The sequence below is a fragment of the Vollenhovia emeryi genome, unplaced genomic scaffold (assembly GCF_000949405.1).
Source record: "Vollenhovia emeryi isolate VEMERY1.0 unplaced genomic scaffold, V.emery_V1.0 DF939159.1, whole genome shotgun sequence".
NCBI lineage: Eukaryota > Metazoa > Arthropoda > Insecta > Hymenoptera > Formicidae > Vollenhovia > Vollenhovia emeryi.
In genome coordinates this window covers 1127319-1149428 of record NW_011967207.1, presented here as the reverse complement: position 1 = coordinate 1149428, position 22110 = coordinate 1127319, and the positions used below count along the sequence as shown (strand labels likewise).

General features: G+C 43.6%; 4 protein-coding genes across 9 annotated transcripts in view; all 4 read right to left on the bottom strand.

The window, feature by feature from the left end:
• Positions 1–9323, bottom strand: part of LOC105564866 (neurofilament medium polypeptide) — a 15337-nt gene extending 6014 nt beyond the window's left edge. For 2 of the 5 annotated variants that reach the window (XM_012017600.1, XM_012017601.1), the window contains exons 1-6: positions 9140–9316; positions 6012–6122; positions 4992–5143; positions 3405–3471; positions 2510–2766; positions 1793–2117 (exon numbers count right to left, since the gene is read on the bottom strand). In XM_012017600.1, the coding sequence (XP_011872990.1) occupies positions 1793–2117; positions 2510–2766; positions 3405–3471; positions 4992–5143; positions 6012–6110 (900 nt within the window). In that variant the 5' untranslated portion in view covers positions 6111–6122; positions 9140–9316. Of the gene's footprint in view, position 1; positions 2118–2509; positions 2767–3404; positions 3472–4991; positions 5144–6011; positions 6123–9139 lie in introns of all 5 variants that reach the window. The other 3 variants (XM_012017598.1, XM_012017602.1, XM_012017599.1) reach the window with 3 other exon arrangements.
• A 2075-nt stretch (positions 9324–11398) lies between these two features.
• LOC105564865 (deoxyribose-phosphate aldolase) lies at positions 11399–13381 on the bottom strand. The gene is made up of 5 exons (XM_012017596.1): positions 12957–13381; positions 12607–12800; positions 12398–12542; positions 11688–12079; positions 11399–11621 (listed from the first exon to the last, which is right to left on the bottom strand). The coding sequence occupies exons 1-5, from the start codon at positions 13000–13002 to the stop codon at positions 11406–11408; spliced, it is 993 nt and encodes a 330-aa protein (XP_011872986.1). The 5' UTR covers positions 13003–13381; the 3' UTR covers positions 11399–11405.
• A 224-nt stretch (positions 13382–13605) lies between these two features.
• LOC105564864 (putative ATPase N2B) lies at positions 13606–17465 on the bottom strand. 2 transcript variants are annotated; one of them, XM_012017595.1, is made up of 8 exons: positions 17275–17465; positions 16443–16841; positions 15893–16078; positions 15559–15800; positions 15322–15490; positions 15103–15243; positions 14341–14460; positions 13606–14102 (listed from the first exon to the last, which is right to left on the bottom strand). In XM_012017595.1, exons 2-8 carry the CDS (start codon positions 16821–16823, stop codon positions 13980–13982), a joined length of 1362 nt encoding a protein of 453 aa, XP_011872985.1. In that variant the 5' UTR covers positions 16824–16841; positions 17275–17465; the 3' UTR covers positions 13606–13979. The 2 variants fall into 2 exon arrangements, with proteins under 2 accessions (XP_011872985.1, XP_011872984.1); XM_012017594.1 differs by lacking the exon at positions 17275–17465 and adding an exon at positions 17052–17208.
• A 198-nt stretch (positions 17466–17663) lies between these two features.
• On the bottom strand, positions 17664–21650 carry LOC105564862 (rab-like protein 3). Its single transcript, XM_012017593.1, has 5 exons — positions 21266–21650; positions 20514–20723; positions 20248–20396; positions 20042–20164; positions 17664–19366 (listed from the first exon to the last, which is right to left on the bottom strand). Exons 1-5 carry the CDS (start codon positions 21309–21311, stop codon positions 19187–19189), a joined length of 708 nt encoding a protein of 235 aa, XP_011872983.1. The 5' UTR covers positions 21312–21650; the 3' UTR covers positions 17664–19186.
• Between the last annotated feature and the right edge of the window lie 460 nt (positions 21651–22110).

The window sequence follows — 22110 nt, the reverse complement described above, 5'->3', positions numbered from 1 at the left end:
GGATGACGTCGATGGATTTACGTGATCTCGAGAGTCGTCTGCTACCACGATGGAAGACTTCGGTGGAAACGTAATCCTCGGCCGACTGCAGAAATTTCGAAAAGGCCTTATCATCCTCTTTGGGGATGACGTCGATGGATTTACGTGATCTCGAGAGTCGTCTGCTACCACGATGGAAGACTTCGGTGGAAACGTAATCCTCGGCCGATTGTAGGAATTTCGAGAGTGTCTTATCATCCTCTCCGTCCTCTTTGGAGGTGATATCGACAGATTTGCGCGACTTTGAGAGTCGTCTGCTACCACGGTGAAAGACCTCGGTGGAAACGTAATCCTCGGCCGACTGCAAGAACTTTGAAAGAGTATCATCCTCTTTCTCTTCTGTGATCATGTCCGTAGGCTTGGCCGAGCCGGGACACTTATCGACTTCTTCGAACGAGACCGGATTGCTATTCCATTCGGGATTATTGTGACCACTTTCGGCAATCTCTTCTTGGTTCGGATTGTCCAGATTGTCGGAAGAATTAATGACAAGGGGCGATTCTTTTTGCAACGGGCAGGACGGACCGTTTTCGTGCCACTCGGAGATCTTTGAGTCCGAGGCGCCTTTATCAGTTTGCTGTTCGCTTGGAATCGCATCATCGACAGTGCAATTGGAAGTGACGACAAGAAGCTCATTTTGTGATATGCACAACAAACCTTCCCCGGCGAGCCATTCGGAGATTCTGGAACGAACGTATTCCACAAACAGTTTAAGAATCTTGAGATTTCTGCGAACCAGCCGTTCGAAGTATCGACCTCTCATCGTGCGTTTCATTTTCGGTGATGTGGTGGTGATGAAGAGATTATCGAGGCTGCTCTTCACGTAAGCAAGAAGGCTCGTCAACGCGAACCTCAGACGCAGATTCTGCCGATGGAGACACTTCTCCACGTAACGTCCCTTCGTTCTTGTAGATTTCGGCCTGTCCTTTTTCATCTCGGTCATCTTCAGTTGATCATCAGCGAGGCATGTCTCCTGGACGTGTTCGAGAATAGGAGCGACATTCTTTTGAAGAACGTGTTCAAGGTAGCGACCCTTGAAGCTCAAACGTCGCTCGTGAATCTTTGACAAGTTTGACAACTCGCAGACGCCTGGTCTCTGCAACAAAAACTGGAACAATGTCGTAATCAAGGACATCAGCCGGATGCTTTCGCGTCTCAGATATGTCGCTAAATATCTTCCCTTCATTCTGGAGGCGAGGACGCGAGTCCTCTTCGGCTTTGAACGAAAGTGTCTAGCGACAGCGCTGACATTTCGAAATAGAATCCTCTCCGCGTAATGTGCTCGCGCGCATCTGCTCGTCCTCTTTCTGGTCTCGCTTGACAAAAGGCCATCGAGGCCAATGTTTTTTAGCAAATCATATTTTCTGAAGTGCACGCTTCCCGATTTAGTCTCCTCGAACTCGTCGACTTGTCGATCGCGAAGAACGCAGGGACGAGCGTAATCACGAAGGACGTTCTCCAAACAGCGATCTTTAAAAGGCGATCTCGCTGCGATTTCGTCGTATTTGCCGGCGGGACTGTATCTTCGAGGATGATTCGACTTGACGTGAAAGACCGCTTTGCATTTATATGTCGCTTGACGCGCCAGTTGATCGTCAGAGGTGAGAAATTCGTTCGAATCGGATTCCGGAGGACGTGCGGGCAACAATGGGGCGTCGGTGTTATCGTGAGAGCAGGTTGAACACGAGGAATTTGAATCGGACACGGCAGGGGGACGATTTTCTTCGAGTTTCTCCGTTTCATGCATCTTTACCTCAGAGGGTTCCGGCGGTTCCGGTGTCCTGGCGATGGTCGCCTCCGAGCCTGGCGGCAGCAGACCCTTCTCCACGAGACGCGCGATTACCGTCTTCTTGTCCTGTTTCTTGATCACGACCTTGTAAGTCTCCCCCTCGTCCTCTTCAACCTTCGACTCGTTCTTCAACTTTGGCACCGGTCGCTGTGGCTTCTGGAGGAAGGTGGAGGTGTGCTTCAGCTCTTGCACCCTCTCAGGCTCGGCTATCGCGATGTGCTGCAGCTCCTCCAGAACCTTCGAGTCTTTCAGAATCGAGGCTCGCGGTCTTAACTTTTTGAAGTTTACTCTGTCGATTGGAAATCGAAAACGCGAGTGAGTAAAAGTTATTATTATTATTATTGAAAAGAACTGTCTGTATTTTACTTAACACTAAATAGTAATATATCAAATTCGTAGATAATATATACAAGGACGTTCGCGCAGCTGACTTTACTTATTACTTTTAAACTGACAATTCTGCAATGAACAAAGTTTCCGAATTTTAATCACTAATGTGAATATATACCCTGACAGTTTTTAGAACTTCTGCTTAAGATTCTTTAATTTTCCAAAAAGTTGTCGATTAATTATTAAGAAAAATTTGCTCGAGCTCCTTTGATGAAAAAGATGATAAGAAGATGAATCTTGAATCGCGCGGTTTTATCTCCAGTTGACTCGCCAGCATGGAAATGTAGGTACCCTAATAATCCTTTGTCAGACAAGAGCTCCTCCTCCTCGAGGATCAGCTGAGCGATCTCGTCATCCGTGAGATTTTTGTTGAGCACGATCTCGCTGTTGGCGTCCACCGGTTTCTCCTCCGCGAGCTTCTTCTCCTCTTCCCTGGCCTCGTCTTCGGCGGATAACGGCTCGGCGACGGTACTCACCTCTTCGTACCGCTCGATCACTGTCTCCCCCTGTAAGATCTCTTCTGGGAAGACCGGCGGTAAGTCTGCAAGCTAATAAGCAAACTCGACGTCATCATCTCGTCGCCACTTTCTCTGGTACACCATATCTCTCTTTAAATGTCAAGCGGATTCGAGATCAAAGATTTTCCCCGATGAAAGCGAGGTTTTAACTTCCGGTGAAAAATAGCGTGAACTTTTCAAAATCGTAGGTGGGAAACAAATAGGAATGGTGCTGTTACGAGCAGAGCATTCGCGTTAGTTAATTCAGTATAACGAGTAAGATATTTTAAGAATCGTGATATAACAAATTTTCGTGGCGGGATGTGAAAGTTTTTCTAGTTCTATAAGATTGTCTGCTTCGCAACAGATATTCTGTTTCAATTTTAAACAATTCTTATCTGTTGAAATGGGGGAAGATGTGACCATAACTCGATTCTTCTCTTGCTCGGTTAATGCGAACGCACTTGTCTCTTTCTCACATATTTTTAAATCCATTCGGGGAGAAGTTTCTTTCTCTTGAAAAACTCAGGCGCGAGAGATGTTCAAGTTTCGCGAACGCGAGAGAAGAACCGGACGTGCTCCGGGAAGTAGACGGAAGTGAACGTCGAAGAGAGTCGCGTGGCCCTTGTCACCGGTTAAGAGCGCAACAGGGGGATGCTGTTTACCTTTCATCTCACGGATATACTCACAGCGATCTTATATGGGACGATGTTCTCTTCCGATATCGCCTCGGCTGCCTTTCGTGCCTCCTCCTCTCTGCACAAGCAACAAACACAGCGACCAAGAAAATAGACTTTCTCCCGCTCGCGGTGCGATCGGTGCGGATTAATGCGCGCGGATACGGATTATACGCCGAGTGCACCGCGCGCGCGGATTCCGGGTTGCGCGGGTTGGGTCTCTCTCGCTATCTCGTTCTCCGCGCGGATAGCGGATCTCGCGAATGCGACAAACGGCAAAGAGACCGCGCGCGACCGGGGACCAGCAATAAAATCGCCGACCAATGATAAACAGATCTCTCATTCTGGGTCACCTATTTATAGATGTCGCAATACATTGCCACACACGTAGCTCATACGCCGGGATATTCTTGCCGTGCGTCGCCGAAGTTATTATCGAGGGTATGCCGGCGACGAATGACGAGCGCCGCCCGGTACACTTCGTTAGCCGCGAGATCCTTGAGGACTCATTAAATTCGATTACAGCCTTCGGCTGTCGCGATCCGAAATTAAATCCGATCTTGGTAGCGATGTAAGGTGACCGAAAGAATTCGCTAGCCTCGGCAGTTCTTCCGCACTTTCGAGATATCTCCATGTTTATTACATTAATCCCGCCGGTCACAGAAGTAGCATAGCATTTAAAAATTATTCACGTATTTTAAATATTTTATTTTGTATTAGGTTTTTTCATTGCATACATATAATACATTTTATGCCAAGGTTCAATCTTTCAGCCTGATCTAAAATGTGCTTTCTGCATCTAGAAACATTCTACATTATGCAAACAAATCGAAACGCTTAGAAAATTGGCCGACAATGTACGATTATGCGATGTACAATTTATCAACTTGCGCAAATTTTTTAAACGTCTTTATTGGCTACAAAATAGAATGCTCCTAGACGCAGCGAGCACATTGTAGATTAGGCTTTCGTATGCAGCAGCGGGAGAAAAATAGATAATCGGAATTCCGTGACAGATTGCGCGTCTATCGAAAGTATTTTGTTCGCCGTTTCGACACATGGCGCAATTTCAATATGAATAAACTCGAGAACTAATATTGGTTAAGAGCGATTTCTCCCGGGAGAGACCGTATGGGACAAGGACCTAATTTATGCGAGCCGCGGTCGACATAGCTGTTGCATTTATGTACCCGCTCAGTCGTCTTGGCCGCGGTGCAACCGTCGCACTTGGGCGCCATTTATCTCCATTTCCTGTTTCGTCAATACACAATGTAAACATTACGTGTAAACACGAATCTAATTAACTTGTACGTTCTGTGAACAGCCCAGCGGTGTAAAGCCAATTTTTCATCTGTAATTTCTAGGTGACTTCTAACGAATGAAAAAGATTTACTTGTTGAACGAGTATTGGCCATCGAAACATTTCGAATGATATAATCCAAGAAATTATACAGGGACGCAATTTTTATTCTTTCGTACGTTGCAAGTTCTTACGTAAACGCGTGTATTTACAGTGTTTCGAATTCCAAAGGAGATCGCATGAAAGATATTACTGAATTTTCGCTGTCTCGTAATTGATGATCCACGCGAGAGACTTACCTTTGCACAGCCAGAACAAAATTGTTGCCGGCGTGCACTAATGCTTCATGCGCTTGTCCGTGAGTCAAGCTGCTGATCGATTGATCGTTCAATCTTACGACGACATCGCCGACCTTCAGACCCATACATTCGGCCAGGCTTCCCTCCGAGACCTGTAGATCACGTTCACGTTTTACGCCCTGTGGCTCAATTCTGTACACTGTAGTGAAAATGCTAAAAGTGAGTAGCTCTGTCTCTTTCTAACTGTTCCCTTAGAATGCCGCTGACTTTTAGTGTCCTCACTATGTAGCAAGATACAGAATCGACTCCCTGCTCCTTTTCGAAAATACTCCGCTCGAGTCTCTCAATTCTGATTTTATTCTTACTCTTTTGGCTCTTAGATGTAATCGCTGACAGTAATGATGAAAATAACAAATATTTTAAATAATGAAATTATTAATTACTTCAAGGAGCTGCTACGTTTTATTTTATATTCCGCGTTTGCAAGCTAATAATCAGGGTTGGGAAAGTTACTTTATAAAAGTATCTAGTTACAGTTACAATTTTTTTCGCTAAAAATGTAACTATAAGTTACAGGTTACCAATTCTGAAAAGTAACGCGTTACAGTTACAGTTACTCAAAAAGTAACGAATCGTTACTTTGCAATTACTTTCTTGCAATGAAAATAAAATATTAAATCTGCATTTGAACACTGTAAGGTGTCGATAAAGGCGTTTGTGCGCAAATTCAAGGCCTAATGCGATCGGTGGAGGTTTAAAATATATATAAAGTAACTATTAATGCAACTATTAAATTAGTTACTAGTTATCGAACAAGTGTAACTGAATTAAGTTACAGTTACAAATGGGGAGAAAGTAACGAAGTTAAGTTAGAGTTATCAAAAAAGAGTAACTAACTTTGTTACAAATAACGAGTTACTTCCCAACCTTGCTAATAATATTACTCGAAGCATAATCTCGTGAATTTTAACGTCCTCATTAGCATCAGTAATCGTTAGATAGGAAAAGTAGGGAACTCACTCTGATAACGGTAAGCGGCTGCGGAAAATCGCTGCCACCAGCTAGACGAAAGCCCCATGGTGTGTTGTCAAATTTTGTAAATTTTATGCTGATTGCCATGACGCTCTACATCTGAAATTACATGTGTCTGACGGGTCTATTTTTACCGCAAGGTGATAAAGTATCAATAACATGTTCTTTTCGCAGGATTCTGGACGTTATGATCGATTTCATAGTCCATTAATACAACTAACAAAATGAGTAAAAATGTAATACATTATTATTTATTAAGAAAATTCTTGTGCCCGGATAAACATTTTAAATTGGAGTCACATGCGACTTGAGAAGAAAAAAATACGAGCGATCGTGGCATTCTTTACGTACGCCCTATCATTATTTTTATTTTTCACGTCTTTGTGTCGCTGTATCCGTAGTATCGTCATCAGTTAGCAGCAAACCACGTGGTGAAAATAGCACCGAGCTTATTACCGAAAAGTAGCGTGCTAGCACGCATAGCAGCACGCAGCACGCAATATTTCAGGCTGCATAGCCGGTACGAATGCTAACAACATGTCTCGCATGCGATGCGCACTGCGTGCCGCTTGCCTGGCTTCATCGATTATATCACAAATATTCCTCGAATTCTGTACACGCGGTCCTTTGGTAATCGAACAAAAATTAATTTTTTTATCACGCGCGTCGCCCTGTAATATTCTCCCCGGTCCGCCATAAATGTCGGCGATATCCGAGGGGTGAACCAGTGAGGACATTGTGGTGTACAGATTTGCGGCATTACCAGGCATTTCTTGGGCATTACTTTGGGCATTAGGACTTGCTGGGGCATTATAAAAATAAAATAAGATAAAACGAGAGAAATAAGGTAAAATAAGATAGCAAGATAAAGTAATGCCCACTGGGCATTAGTACACTGACAACATTTTTTTTAAACAAAGCAAATAGATTCACTTAAAATTATTTTTTTTACTGAAGTAAACATTTATTTTATTTAAATAAAAATATCAAATTTTAAGTAAATCTGTGTATTATATTAAGTAAATTAATTTAAATCATTACATTTTCTACATTTAACTAAAGATTTTATGAAATAGAGAATACTATTTATTAAACGAAATCATTGTTTTTGTCAAATAAGAAATCCAATTGTTTTCGCTGTAAAACTTATATCTTAGTAAACATTTTATAGCATTAAAGTAAAATTTTTTTTAATTTAAAATTATATACGGTTTGATATAATATTTAATAAATACTTAAATTAAAGAAATGCATGTTTCAATTTGTTTATTATTCTTTAAATTCAAGTTAATAAGCTATTAGAACCACCTAATGAATAATTTTCTTGAGTAAATAGTTTTTTTGATTAAGATATTTTTTTTATCAGTGTAGGCATTGGTGTACACTATTTTGGTCAGCGGTTTACTCCTCGGCAATATCCAAATACTTCGAGTTTTGGAGTTGAATGTTACGTTACATAAGATTCGAATAAAACAGGATTTCGACACGACGTAGCAATTACGGCGACGCGAATGTCGGATACGGGCTTTTTGCAATTCCCAGTGCTATTTTAATATTGTTTACGAATGCAACCGAGGAGGCAAATAATACTATATATCCTGGTGAAAAATGTGCGTCATTTAGAGAGAGAGAGAGGTCAACGATTCCGGTTACGCGAAGCGCCAAGATATGTCTAAAAATACAGTCATAAATCTTAAATAGAATTCAAGCCGGCGAATAGACTTTAATCGACGGGCGAACAACATGTGACGAAATCGAACGTCGTTGCCGAATGATCGATGATGTCTCCGTGTTGCTTCGAGCGCACTTGCCGAGTCAATATTGCTGAAATAAACCTACTAACGTGCACAACGCGTTACTTTTTCGTTGCAAAGTAAAAACATCGTCGAGCGAGAGTGCATTCGCGAATGCCGTGAGCTTTGCCGCAAGAATCGGAAAACCGTCGTGACTTCGATATATTTAGATTCCGCTGCTGGGGAAAATTATTTCCACGATTTGTGCATTTATCCGCGATGATACACAAGCAGTATCGCGATTCCAATTTCGGTCCCTGCGGCTCGATCGCGAATCTTTTCCTCCAGCGTGAACTCGTAAAAAGTAAAAGATTTGAATTGACGAATTCGATATTGGTCAATAAAATTGTTCGCTTTTCACGAGTTCACGCTGGAGGAAAAGATTTCACTTCGCGGACAATAAATTCATGGTGAAACTAACAGATGATGCCTATCGATTTAGCAGAAACCCCTCTATCTCATATTTGGAGCTTATCTCCGGGGACTTTAACGCTTCTGCTTTCGTACAAAAAGTCGTACAGCCCAGAATCTTTTTCTCTCGCAAATTAATTCGTAAGGCCCGGTTTCACCAACGTCGCTTAACTTTAATACTCGTTCTATGTCTCTTTCCAACTGTTGCTTTAGAAAGAGACAAGCATGAATTAAACCAAGATTAAAGTCAAGCGACGTTTTGTGAAACCGGGCCTAAGGTCCGATTTCACCAACGTTTAACTTGAAAGCTTAGCTTAATTCGTCCTTTGTCTCTTTCTAACAGTTACTTTAGAGAGAAACAAACATGAATTAAAACAAGATTAAAGTTAAGCGACGTTTTGTGAAACCGGGCCTAAGGTCTGGTTTCACCAACGTTGTTTAACTTTAAGTTTAGCTTAATTCGTTCTTTGTCTCTTTCCAACTGTTACTTTAGAGAGAGAGACAAACAGGAGTTAATCCAAGATTAAAGTTAAGCGACGTTTTGTGAAACCGGGCCCAAGTAGCGTGATCCCGGACGGATGATACGCCGCGCGATCTCTCCCTTCCGCTGCTCTCCCGGGCGCGCTTCGCCAGGCCGCGGCGCGAATCCCGCGAATGCCGACCCGGAAGCGGCGGTGTCCGAATATAGAGTGTATGACGAGGTGGTGTATGTGCCGATGGTACGGTACATATCCTGCCTCGGCGGTGTTGTGTATATTAATTGCCGAGAGGCCTAGCTATAGCGCCGGGGCACGGGTTTCCTCGGGCGAGTCCCGGGGCCCGGGGGGGCGGCCGATCGGGTGCGACGCGCGTGGCGCGGCGTGGACGTGGGGGTGTGCCATGCACGCGCGCGGATCCGGACGGGGGACTCACCGCATTCGCTGTCTTGCGTGGCACGGCCGAAACGCCCGCGCGGAACGGCCGCTGGAGGAGAGCCGTTGGCGAGCCGTGCGACTAGCGCGGAATAAAGGCGACGGTGACGGAAGGACGGGCCGGGGCCCCGGCCGTTGCCCGGCGCAATGCGGCCGAAACGGTGCCACGGCAGGCTTTGCCAGAGGGCAAGACGCCGGCGGAGCTTGCAAGCTGCAAATACTACGCGAGGGGCACGAGCGGGCCGATGACGCGGCCCGCTCGCGCTCCGGCTCGAGGTCTATTTACTGATCGATCTATATTGGATTTGAGCCTCGATTTCCGGTGGCGATTTCACGCCCGCCTCCGCCCAAGCGGGGTCCTGAGTGGAACGACGCACGCGAGAGGAGAAGGACCCAAACTTGCGTCTTTCAAATTCTCCATTTGTAGAAAAAGCGCAAAAGATTGAAGCTGATATATCGATGCGATAAGAAAAGTACAAATGAATGATTAAAATGTGATTATATAATGGGATATTTTGTGGGGAGTTTAAACGATTATAGAGTTGTCTGAGGATTATTGCAATAATTGGAACTTTAAATGAACGAATTGGATCTCCACTTGTTGTTTTATGTATAAACTGAATGTTTCTTGTACGACTCATGTATACAAAAAGAACTGAACTCCACATTACACCGATCGCGTTTGCTCAGATAACAACATTTTTAAGACAACTTTGATATGGTCTTTGGATACGCGTGATATCTGGGAACAGTTTCGATTCTTGCGCAAATCTTCGACATTTGTAAATGCGATTTTTAATGAAATTCGATTACGGTGCGTTAAAGTGAAAAAAAACCTAGATCTACTGCGCCACAATCTTTTTTCTTTACACTCCTTTTTCATGAATTTAAATTACAGTTACGCTGCATATCGATTATCGGATATCGCTTTAACAAATAAGTCATTTCTTATAGTGTTAACGCAATAATATCCGATCAGACTCTAAATCTAACAATAATCGCCGATTATTTGCGATTTTTACATCTTGGTTGCGTCACGTCAGTTAGACAGAATAAAATTGAGATGATTTTAACGAGACACTTGCGCGTATTTACGTGTCCGCAGCGGTATTATGTGTACCAAGTATGTCAATTATGTAGAATCTATTTACTGATCGATATATTTAGAAGCATGGGCGTCGCGATATCGCCCGCTCTGACGTATCCTGCACTACTCGTATTTTTCTCAAAGTATTGCGAGAGATTTCCTAATCATAGTAAAAATATGTCGGCAGTCGACGTAGCCGCATATAAAAACTAAGATAACATAGTAATCTATAAAATAATAGTCTACAATACATTTTCTATCTTTGTTTATAATTTATTATTTAAATATTTAATGTTATTAATGATAAGTATTTTGCTACTGAAATCAATACACTCAATCTTTTTGGTGTTTGTGTTAATCATAAGCAATTTTTCTTTAAAAGAAAGAGAGATAGAGGGAGAGAAAGCGCATAAGAAAAGATTACATTTATGACAAATGTTACAAAGACTTTCATTATTTGACTAAAATAATATTAACAATACTATTTAATTGTAAAAATGTTTAAGTTAACTTTAATTAAAAGAAATTTTCATATTCAATTAAAGCGTTCGATCGATGGATCAAGAAATAAATAGGTCGGGGGTGTCACAGTGTACAATCAAGCATAAAAACGTAGCAGTCTAATCGACTACGCCATGTTAACGTATTTCAATTGATTGCAACCTGATTAGTGACACATTTAATAGTTTATTAATTAGAATTAGACGATTGGTTACGCCGTGTTGTTTATACAATATTCTACTAAACTATGGTTGGCCATTTGTCTAACTTAATAGCTTGCAAGTGCATAAAAATATCACGTCATGCCAACTTCAGTCAACAATGTCAATATACGGCTAGTTCGCATGCTTTCTTATCTGGTTTAACCTCGCACGATTTACAGTCGCTTCGTAAGAAAATCTTTACCGATTATCTTTCAAGAGAGCAATCGTATCTACAATTTATAACTTACAAAGTTGAGCCAAGATTGCCTTTAGTGTCGGGTGACTTTTTAAATTAGTTAACTCTTAGACCATCTTAAAATTAAATTTATTTATATTGAATTTATTTAAGTGTGCAAAGTAGACAAAATTGCAAATATAAAAACTAGTATATTATAAAAACAATATGAAAATATCACTGTCATCAGAATTGAATCTCTGAGGTCCGCTATTTTTTCTTCTTTGTTCATCCTTTTTTCTTAGTTTTTCGATATCTTTTCTTCACTGGCTTCCTCTTTAAGACCACTTTCAAACGTTTTATTGATGTCAGCGACAATGTCTTGTAGTAAGCTAGATGCACCGATCCTGAAACGATCGTTTGTCAACCAATCTCTCCCCAATTCTTCTTTAATCAAAACCATCCATTCTAGAGCTTCTTGTGCAGTCTTGATACCTCCGGCGGGCTTAAAACCAATCTGAAAATTAAAAAAATATATATTTATATGATTTCGATCATCGTAAAGATTATTAAGCTACTGTACCTTTTGTGTTGTCAATCTTTCGTATTCTTTTATCGCTCTGCACATAACAATGCCCACCGGTAGTGTCGCATTAACTACCTCTTTCCCTGTGGACGTTTTGATGAAATTCGCGCCAGCAAACAGAGCCACCATCGACGCTTTGTACACATCTTTCAAATTAAACAATTCCCCCGATGATATTATAACTTTTAAACATATACTTTTCCGCTCGTTCTCGTTGCATGCTGAACGAATGGCCGCCAGCTCATCGTACAGCTTTATCCATTCGTGATTTAAAACTAACGATCGGTCAATCACAACATCAATTTCCTCTGCACCGTATTCTATGGCGCAGCGTACTTCCTGCAGCCGAGTCTCCAGTGGGTATTGTCCAGAGGGAAATCCTGCTGCCACTGAGACACAAAAATTATATCAGATGTGAACCAGTGAAAAGCGAAATTTTTCATTAACAAATATTGAATTCGTTAATAAAACTTTTCGCTTACGAGTTTATGCTAGAGAAAAGGATTCATGATCGAGCCCCAGATAACATTACATTCACATCAGGCTCAATCACGAATCTTTTCCTCTAGCGTGAATTCGTGAAAAGCGAAAAATTTCATTGACAAGGTCAGTATTCGTCAATGAAGTTTTCCACTTTTCACGACTTCGCGCCAGAGGAAATGACTCGCGATCAAACCCCAGGTCGGAAGAAGTGCTTCGTTTCTTACCACTAGCAACCTTAACTCCAGAAGTATTCTTCAATTTCCTCAAAGTAGTTACTGCGTCTTTCACTTTGGACGGATAGACACAAACAGCAGCTGTGTGAAGCGGTTTATTCCACTGAAACGGTAGCTTGTCTATGGGTTTGGCGGCCTGCAAGATATTAATTGATCAACCAGTTACTCGCGCTAAAGGGTAATTTCACGCTCCAACTTACCGTTTTGCACAACTGTTCAATAATGGTGCTCGTATCGTCGTTACTCAAAGACGTTAAATCAATGAAACTTATTGCCTTTAATAACCAAGCTATTCTGTTGTCCCCTGTTATCATATCCGCTAAATGGATTATTTGTCGCACGCTTTTGTTTATTGCCGGCTCGTTAATGTACACCTCCAAGAACTTTAGCCAGGCTGAAGAGTGAAATTCAAATATAACGTGTATTTATTTCACTTGTAAAAATTCTTATTACGTATTCCTAGTATGTACTTTGTAGAAATGTACTTGAACAGATGTTTCGAATGTCGTGAAATTATGTAGGATCAGAATTACGGGATGAATTAATTTACCCTGGATCGAGTCGCTCATTTGAAAGATCACCGGAGAGCTGTCCATGATCTCGAGGGAAAAACTCGGACGAGCTTGTACGAAAATAACCGCAAACACTCCGTTAGGTCGACGTGATTATCGTATCCCTCCAAATATGTCCCTGCGTGATCTGCGTTTCCAGTTATCTTCTCTACAGGCGATAAGGGCGATAAGCACAAGTCACAGAATGATACAGAGCTAGACGTTCGTAATGCGCGACCAAGATTTTTGCACGCGTTGCACATTCAGCATCGGGAATAACTATCGCTTCGAGTGCCGGTAAGTTCTCGTGTCTTTCGATTTTCGGGAACGAAGTGAGTTTATTTTGTGTTTTTATCGTCGCTCTCAGTCACCTGCTCGGAGAAATGTAAGCTGCGATACAGATTTTTTTCCGTATGTGTGTGCGCGCGTCTGCCATGTGTTGTATTGTTTGTGACCTTGCTGGATAGGACGATAATTGAAATATCGATATTACCGATCGTTGATAACCAAATGTCGGGTTTGTGCCGCGGATATCAAAATTACCGAATGCAAGGCCATTACAGCAGCGAACTTGAAAGCTGCGCGAGGTCCGTGATCTCCAACACTATCGCGGTGTAGCAGAGAAGCGAGTAATCAACACGCAAGTCATGAGTGCAAAATTTCATGTAATTATAACTTTTGCATATGTACACACACAGATACAAACGTACGTTTTGTATTACGGTTTGGCGATTGCCATGTGTCTTCACGCTCATAAATAATGATATAAATAGTTTAACGTCAGAGGTAACCCGAGGAGCTTTCGTCCCCCCCTGAGAGAGAAAATACTGAGAAAGCGCGAAAGTTACGCCTCGAGTGAGACGCGCGCACTCGACGAGAGCTCAAGTAACTTGCCCGCGCGAGAGATCGTTCTGCAAGAGTGACAATCGTCAAAAATACTAGCAGCTTCGTTAGCCCTGAACCGAGTTGAACCTCGTACGGAGCTACGGAGCTATCTATTTGCGCTAGTTTTAAAACTATCATTATCTGTGGTGCTCCCATTGCTCCCAATACTGCGAGGTCTGCATCTCGGCCAGACGCGACACGGTGCGATCGAACGCGAAGATCTCCTCCTCGCCGGTAAAGATGTTCGCCTTGTGATCCTCCTGAAAAATTTGCGCAATATAAATTTCCACGCGCGGGAGATTCGCGCCGCTTTGAGGACTTCAATCAATTGAAATATGTTAACGTGACGTAATCGACTAGACTGCTACGTTGTTATGCTAGACTGTGACACACCCCCGCCTGTTTATTTCCCGATCCATCGATCGACGCTTGATTAATTCGAATGTGAAAAATTGTTTTAAAGTTAAATTAAAAATGCTTGACGAGGTCGGCGCATACCGAGCCATGCGAGATCTTCAAATCGTCCATCAGCATCCGCTTCTCGTCGGTGTACTCGGACTCGCTTTCCGATAAAAATAATTGCGTGTGTGGTACAGCTGCCGACATAACTACTCGTACCTACAATTACATAAACCTTCGTTATTTGTGCACGCTAGACAACACAAGCGCGCGCTTCGCGCGCGCCATTTGCTCTCTCTGAACATTCGCATGGTTTAACAGCTACAAATAACACGACTGAAGTATGTATCGCACAAGCGAGACAGCCAGTCAGCATTTCGAAAAAACGACAATACTTAGAAACTTTCGACTATCGACTTAACATGAGGAGAGGAGGAGACTACAATTTGACATATAATTTTATATAATTCTTTATATAAACCATGAGTGTGAGTTAATATAAAACTTCTGTCACGCGAATGCGCTAATCGGCATCGCGGAAAAGCGGCAGCAATACGAACGTTTCATGCCTTTTTTTATAGAGGAGGAGGATTGATGTTCATAGCCAAAGTCCCGTCTCTTCTCTCTTATCAAAATTCTTAGTACCGTATAACTTTTTTACGTGTTGATGTTTCAAACCGCAATTGTCGTAGTCTGGTCTGTTCGCGTCGCATGCCCCACGTGCTCCTCTTTGCTCCAACGACCAATACTGCCATTTTACTTACAATTTAAGTGACGGTATTGGTGGTTGGGGCAAGCAGGAAGCATGTTAGGGCGTGCGACGCGAACAGACCTTATAATTTAAGCCCCGTCGATTCTTACCCTGTTATCGTACAGTGTATCAATTAGAGTGATAAATCGCCTGGCCTGAGACTTGAGTCGTAGATTCAACTGAGGGACGTCTCTTATTATGACCGTGTGAAAGACTTGACTCAACTCCAAATAGTCGCTCGCTCCGAGAGGCTGCGCGGAGAACAATAGACGCATTACGTATCATTTAAGTCAAGTGCATATACTTCGCGGGGCGGAAGTTGGTCTCACCCTGTCGCACAATTCCTCAAACGTGGAGTCCAGCACCTGCCCGCAGGTTTTCCGAAAAGTGACGTTGCGCCCCCTTATAGAGATCGTGCGCGGTCGCACCACGTCGTTTTCCATGGAGCACAGGTACTTGAAGACCTTGTCCACGTCGTTCGCCGCGTCCTTGCCCTTTCTTGTGTAATTTTATACGGCTCGTTAAACGGTGACGACAACAGATAACTATCGCGCATTTCTACATACATGAAGTATATCTTTTTGTCCCCGGAACCCGACTTCAATCTGTAATCGATCCCGGAGTCCAGGTTACTGACGAGGCAGCGATCCTTGAGCACTTTTATAAACGGCACGAAGTTGCCCCTCTGCAGCCCGTTCTTGTACAAATCGTCCGGCGATCTGTTGCTAGTCGCGACCACTATCACGCCGTTGTCAAACAGCTCCGTGAACAGTCGCTTCAGTATCATAGCGTCCGCGATATCCGTCACCTGCAACGCGTCCGTTCTCATTGATCTTGTATTTACAGTTGCGCCGTACAAGCGGCGTCTCTTTATCCCGAACGAGTAACACGGGTCTCAACCTGAAATTCGTCGAAGCACAGCAGCCAAGTCTCGTCGGCGATGTCGGACGCGACCGGAGGTATCGGGTCGAAGGGCTGCAGCTTGGTGCTAGTGACATCTCGCACAACGGTCTTCTTCACTTCGTGCACCCGCCTGTGCACGTCCAGCATGAAGGAGTGAAAGTGGACCCTTTTCTTATTCTCAATCTGAAACATTTTTACGCGAAGGAGCATTATGTCACACCGTGGGAAAATTTTACTTCTGTCCCGTACCACGCGTGGAAAGCTGCAATTTATATCACGGCCCGGTTACTCATTCGTTCCAGACAAATCGCTCTTACGTCGTTCAACTTGTGTCAACAGACTTAAAAGTCTCTCCCGTGATATCTCGTTGCGCAACGTCTATCTGTTCGCAACTGCTCAACGAGTCACCGTTAAATTACACAAGAACGTTATCTCCGCTTCCAGATTGCATAAAAAAATAAAAAAAACATGTCGCGTCGAAACAATCGAGACGTTCAATCGAGCTTTTCACGCGCGGTGCTTACGCAAACAGCAACCAGAGAGATACCTGGCAACAATTGTAAAATAGGTCCATCAACATTGTTTTACCTCCGCCCACCGCTCCGTAAATGTACAAGCCTTTCGGCGCGTCCCTCCGCTTGCCGCCGAACCACTTTTCCAGCAGGTTCAAGTGCTGCGGCTTGTAATCGTGTACCTCTTGGTAAATTCTCTGCAGGGTCTGCGCTACTTTGGTCTGGTGCGCGTCGCCCGCCAGCTCGCCCCGCGCGATCTTCTGCTTCAGAGCGCCGACTGGCCCGCCGCTCAGGCGGGCCACGTCTACGTCGCGGGCGTAGCTGTATCCTCGTACGCAAATCATGGGACACGCGCGCGTCAACGCGTGGCAGAGATTATTCGCGCTGGCGCACCTCTTCGCGAGGTGATAAGACATGGTCGCGGCGAGTGCTACCTGGAAAGCGGTAAAGGGCAAAGCGTTACGAGCAATGGATTCGACTGGGCCGTCGAAGCGTCACGCCCGCTCGAACGCTCGGCGAACGGCTCTGACCAAATCGATCGAGAGAATCGCTCGAAATTTCCGGCTGTACAAATTCCTAATCTTATTCTTTTTCCATATGTCAAGCGACGGGAATCAATTCTGTCCACCCTGTCGAAGCGGTACCGCTCGATCGATCGTAGTCGCCGTTCGAGCTGGTCGGGGGGATCTGCTCCCGGGGTCGTCCATAGTCGCGCGAATCTGGCAGGAGCGACGCTTCCGGCGAGCGCACTATCGTCGACGCTACTCGTCGGTGTCTATTAATGGTGCAGGGCGCGATAACCTTGACGGGCGGGCGAAAAAAAAAATGGCAGGCACGCGCACGTGCCGCCCGAATTTCAGTACTCACGCGCGCGTCAACAGCCGGGACGGGCGCGGGCTCGCGGAGGGATCCTGGGCTGGGAGTCGTGCCTCACGGGGCTGCGGCGCGAGGAGGAAAGGCCCGCTTTCCCCCGTCCGTTTGAAACGTACGTGCCGCGTTGCGGATCGTCCACGCGCACCTGTCACGCGCCTCTGCCGCCCGCGCGCGCTCGCGGAAGACGTCGCCTTTTGAAAGACTCCGCCCGCCGCGCGGCAGAGCGGAATCGCGGGAGAGTCGCCGCGAAATAACTATGGCCCGCCGGCTCGGCCAATCCGCGTCGTCGGCGTCGTTCCGCACCCTAGAACCGTTGTCATTTCAAATCTCGGTCCGCTCGCTCTCCCCCCCCCCCCTCCGTTCCGTCGAGAGATCGAGATTTGTTATCGACTTAACAAAGATTTGTATTTCATTCGCGTAACGAGTTACATGAATTTTTGTTAATACAATAACAAGATATCGAGCGGATTATACATAACGTTATATTATAAAATAAGTATTGTATGTACAATGCGGCGTCTTTACAATGTAGACGCGTGAACAATATCGAGTGCCTGAACCTTGCGTCCAAGTTCCAGCTCCGAGAAATGTGTAGCCCATCAACTTGCGGCTTTTCCGTTGAAGATGCAAGTTGATTGACTTCATAGAACTTGGACACAGTTCTTGGAACACGAGGCTTAATATATTTTTATCCATACTAGCTGCTTTCCTTTTACACTTAAGTGATACTGAGTCACTCAGTTATGTGAGTATTTTATACTCAGATATGACGTCATTAATGTGAGTCTATTAAACTCACTAAAGCACACGGCCTTGATCGTGTGCAAAAACTCAGTTAAGGATGTATTACGTATACCTTCCCAGCAAAAAATACAGTAATCTTAAAAATTCAATATATATCGGTTGTATGCATACTTTAACGGCTGGCTATTATTGAATATTATAACAAAGATGTTAATTTTACTGATTTAAATAACTTCAACCTCTTTTTATAATTATTGACAGCGTATTTATAAATATTCTTAATAGCGGTTAAAAACTTTTGGCTGGGAATTTGCCATGAATCCAACTGCTAAAAACAAAAATCTGACATATATAATCTGCATACAGACAGAAAAATGTTTCATAACCTGTCAATCTCCAAACAATATGTCGTTTAAAATCGGAATATAAGACATTTTACAGATATCTTAAGACATCTTGTACACGTAACATCATAAGACGTCTTATAAAAGGTACCCTATATTTCTATTTTGGACAGCGTGTTGTCTGGAACGCACATAAGATTTTAAAAAATTAATAACTTGAAAACGAATCAGTCAATTGATCCAAAATTTATCACAGGTTTTCATGGTATATAAATGCACAACTTCTGTAAAAATTTCAGCTTTTTCCCTCTATTTTAACTTAAGTAACATACATCCTTAAATCTGGTTGAATCTCACTTCTCAAGAATCAAAAGGAACATGCATTCAACTGAGTTATGACGGCACAAGTCAGATTTATCTGAGTTTTCATGTAAAAGGAAAGCAACTATGTATTTACAGTTGTCTCTCTCTCTCTCTCTCTTCTTTTAGAGCATATATGACCTGACGCTTCCACAGGAAGATTAGGAATGTAGATAAGAAATGCAGTAGCCTTGCACTCTTTATGCCGCAAGTTAAACAAGATCGTAAGACTCGCGTAACTTGTTTTCGTAAGAACGAACTTACGAGAAATTGCAAATTGATACGTACAGAATTGCAGTTTACTCGCGAGTTAGTTCTTAGGAGTCTATGATCTTTTCCTTAAAGCAAAACTGCAGCATTAATCCGCGCAAACCTATAACACTTGGTGTTACAAGACTCGTCGTCCCGCGTAAAGCGAAATAAGATCCTCGAGACCTGGTACAGCGCTCCCGGCGTACTCAGTCGTTGTGATAAAACTTTGGATAGAGCGAGGAAGTGTACACCGGCAGCCTCCGCTTGTCGGGGCTGAGCGCTTCCCTGGAGGAATAGTAGCGTCTCTCGATGACCTTGTCGAAGAATCTGCTGAGCTTCACGGACGAACTGGAGCCCGCCGCCAAGGATCTCGTCTGACGGCAATCCTGTGGAGACGAAGCGCGTGAGGGTACCGTCACGTGCAGCGTAACCTGCGTAAAGCGTAACTCGCGGAAGTTACGTCATTTCGTTCATCGGGATCGACACACGGGGCGTATTTCGCGTAATGCGTAACTAAAACCAGGGCCGGGAAGTAGTTACAGTATGTTACTTGTTTTTTTGATAACTCTAACTTAACTTCGTTACTTTCTCTCCATCTGTAACTGTAACTTAACTCAGTTACACTTTTTCGACAACTAATACGATGGTTACATTAATAGTTACTTTATATATATTTTTTCTATCTCCACAGATCGCACTAGGCCTTGAATTTGCGCACAAACGCCTTTATCGACACCTTACAATTCAAATGCAGATTTGGTATTTTTATTTTCATTGCAAGAAAATAACTGCAAAGTAACGATTCGTTACTTTTTAGAATTGGTAACTTGTAACTACAACCAGTTACATTTTTAGCGAAAAAAACTGCAACTGTAACCCAGATACTTTTATGAAGTAACTTTCCCAACCCTGACTAAACCAATAGTAGATTAGAGTCTCTCTTGACACTCGAACGGAAGTGCTAAAGGGATTTGCGATTGGTTTTCGCAACCCGCGTGTCTCGAAGAGCCTACGCCCCATGTGAATCCCGGACGAATTTGCCGAATGAGCGACATATTTACCAGGAATATCTCATCGGCACCACATTCCTCCGCGATGGTCGCGGAACGTCTGTGTATGTTGGATTTTACAGAATTGGACTCCGAGATGAGATCGAGCTTCGTGCCAATGACCAAAATTGGAATCTGAAAGACACAAGCGTTATTCGTTTATGCTCGTGTCACCTGACATCAGCGCGGCGCAAATAGCTAGGAAAATTCTTGGTCACCTGCGTCGAGCCCACGAACTTCTCAGGATCAAAGTCTTCGAACGACCTGGACTTTGAAGAAGTTCCTTCTTTACTCAAAACCTCCTCCAGCCATTTCTGCAGATTCTGCTGTGATTTACGATTCGTTAAGTCGTGGACTAATATTATGCCTAGTTGTGAACGACATACATTTGCAATCACTGTCACATTCTGTCACAATTACGCGTTCTGTTGAACAAAAGTAATGGGCAACATACGTTTAGCCGTATTGTTAAGTGTGTACGCACCGTTTGTGGGATTGTAAAACACGGATCTTGTGTTTTGGTGACTTTGGCTGCCACCGACGTCCCACAGCTCGACGAAGTATCTCCTCTGATTCGGCGTGCCTTCCTTGTACTCGTGCAGCTTGACCTCCACCGAGCAACCTATCGTCCAGGAGGGATTGCCGATAGGTTGCTGTTGGCATATCAAGTGTGTCAGCGACGTTTTACCGACGCCTGCAACGATGAGGATATTTATTGTCATCGTACGGACAAATTCTCTCGTAAAAGCAATATGGTTTTCTTACAACAAGGCCCGGTGTGCAATGAATTGTTAGTCATTATTTGGAAGTCGGAACTGTATGTCGGTCCATTTTCTTTCTGGGTGAAAGAAACAGGACCGATATAGTTTTGGCATCTGGGACTCGATCATCAATCTTTTTCTCTAGCGTGAACTCGTGAAAAGTGAGAACATTTCACTTTCTCTGACCAGGCCGTACAGTTTCGACTTCTGACTCATTGCAGACCGGGCCCGATCACAACGTGCGCCAGACAGATGATGATATACATAACCTAACGTCCGAAAATTACGAACTCCGAAATAGTAATAGACACGTTAACGAGATATTGCGATAAGACATGTTTATCACAATAATTGTTCCAAATTCCGGTTGACTCCACTCGAGCAAAATATTATATTTAGATATCGGTAATATTTTGTTTAAAAAAAAAAGCATTGCACGTTGAAAAGAACTAAGTACGTATTTCCTCGTGTTTACCTGAATCGCCTACCACGACAATTTTAACTTTATCGATCGCCGCCATTGATAAACCTTATTAAATGTTCCTTTTATGCGAATTATATGAAAATTTTGACACTTGACGTCTACAATCGTTCAACTTGGTTCAACTATTTGTGTCATGTTGGTGGCAGTGCCACGCAGTTCTCACCACAGACATATAATAGGGAAAGTTGAGAGCGGCCACGCCGGCGTTGAAAGAGGCCCCAAACACAATGGCCGCGTTCAGCAAACACAACTGTTGGTGAGCGCTCAGTGTTTGCGTTCGTTTTCTCCCATCGGGAGCATAAACTGTACTGAAACTCTATAGTTTACGTTACGTAAATTATAGACTTTCAGTATAGTTTATGCTCCCGGTGGGAGAAAACGAACGCAGGCAGTATGAATGGCTGCGTTCAGCAGACACAACTGTTGAGTGAGCGCTCAGTGATTTCTTAATATGATTGGCTGGATCTAAAAGTATTAACCAATCATACTGAGCGCTCACTCAACAGTTGTGTCTGCTGAACGCGGCCATTGAGTGAGCGCTCAATGATTTCTCAACATGATTGGCTGGATCTGAAAGTATTAGCCAATGGCCGCGTTCAGCAGACACAACTGTTGAGTGAGCGCTCAGTATGATTGGTTAATACTTTTAGATCCAGCCAATCATATTAATAATCTAAAAGTGTTAACCATGCATACTGAGCGCTCACTGTACAGTGGTGTCTGCTGAACGCGGCCATTCATACTGAGCGCTCACGCAACAGTTGTGCCTGTTGAAGGTGGCCATTAATAAATCGTTGTGCACTCTCTCAACAGTTGTGTCTGCTGAACGCGGCCAA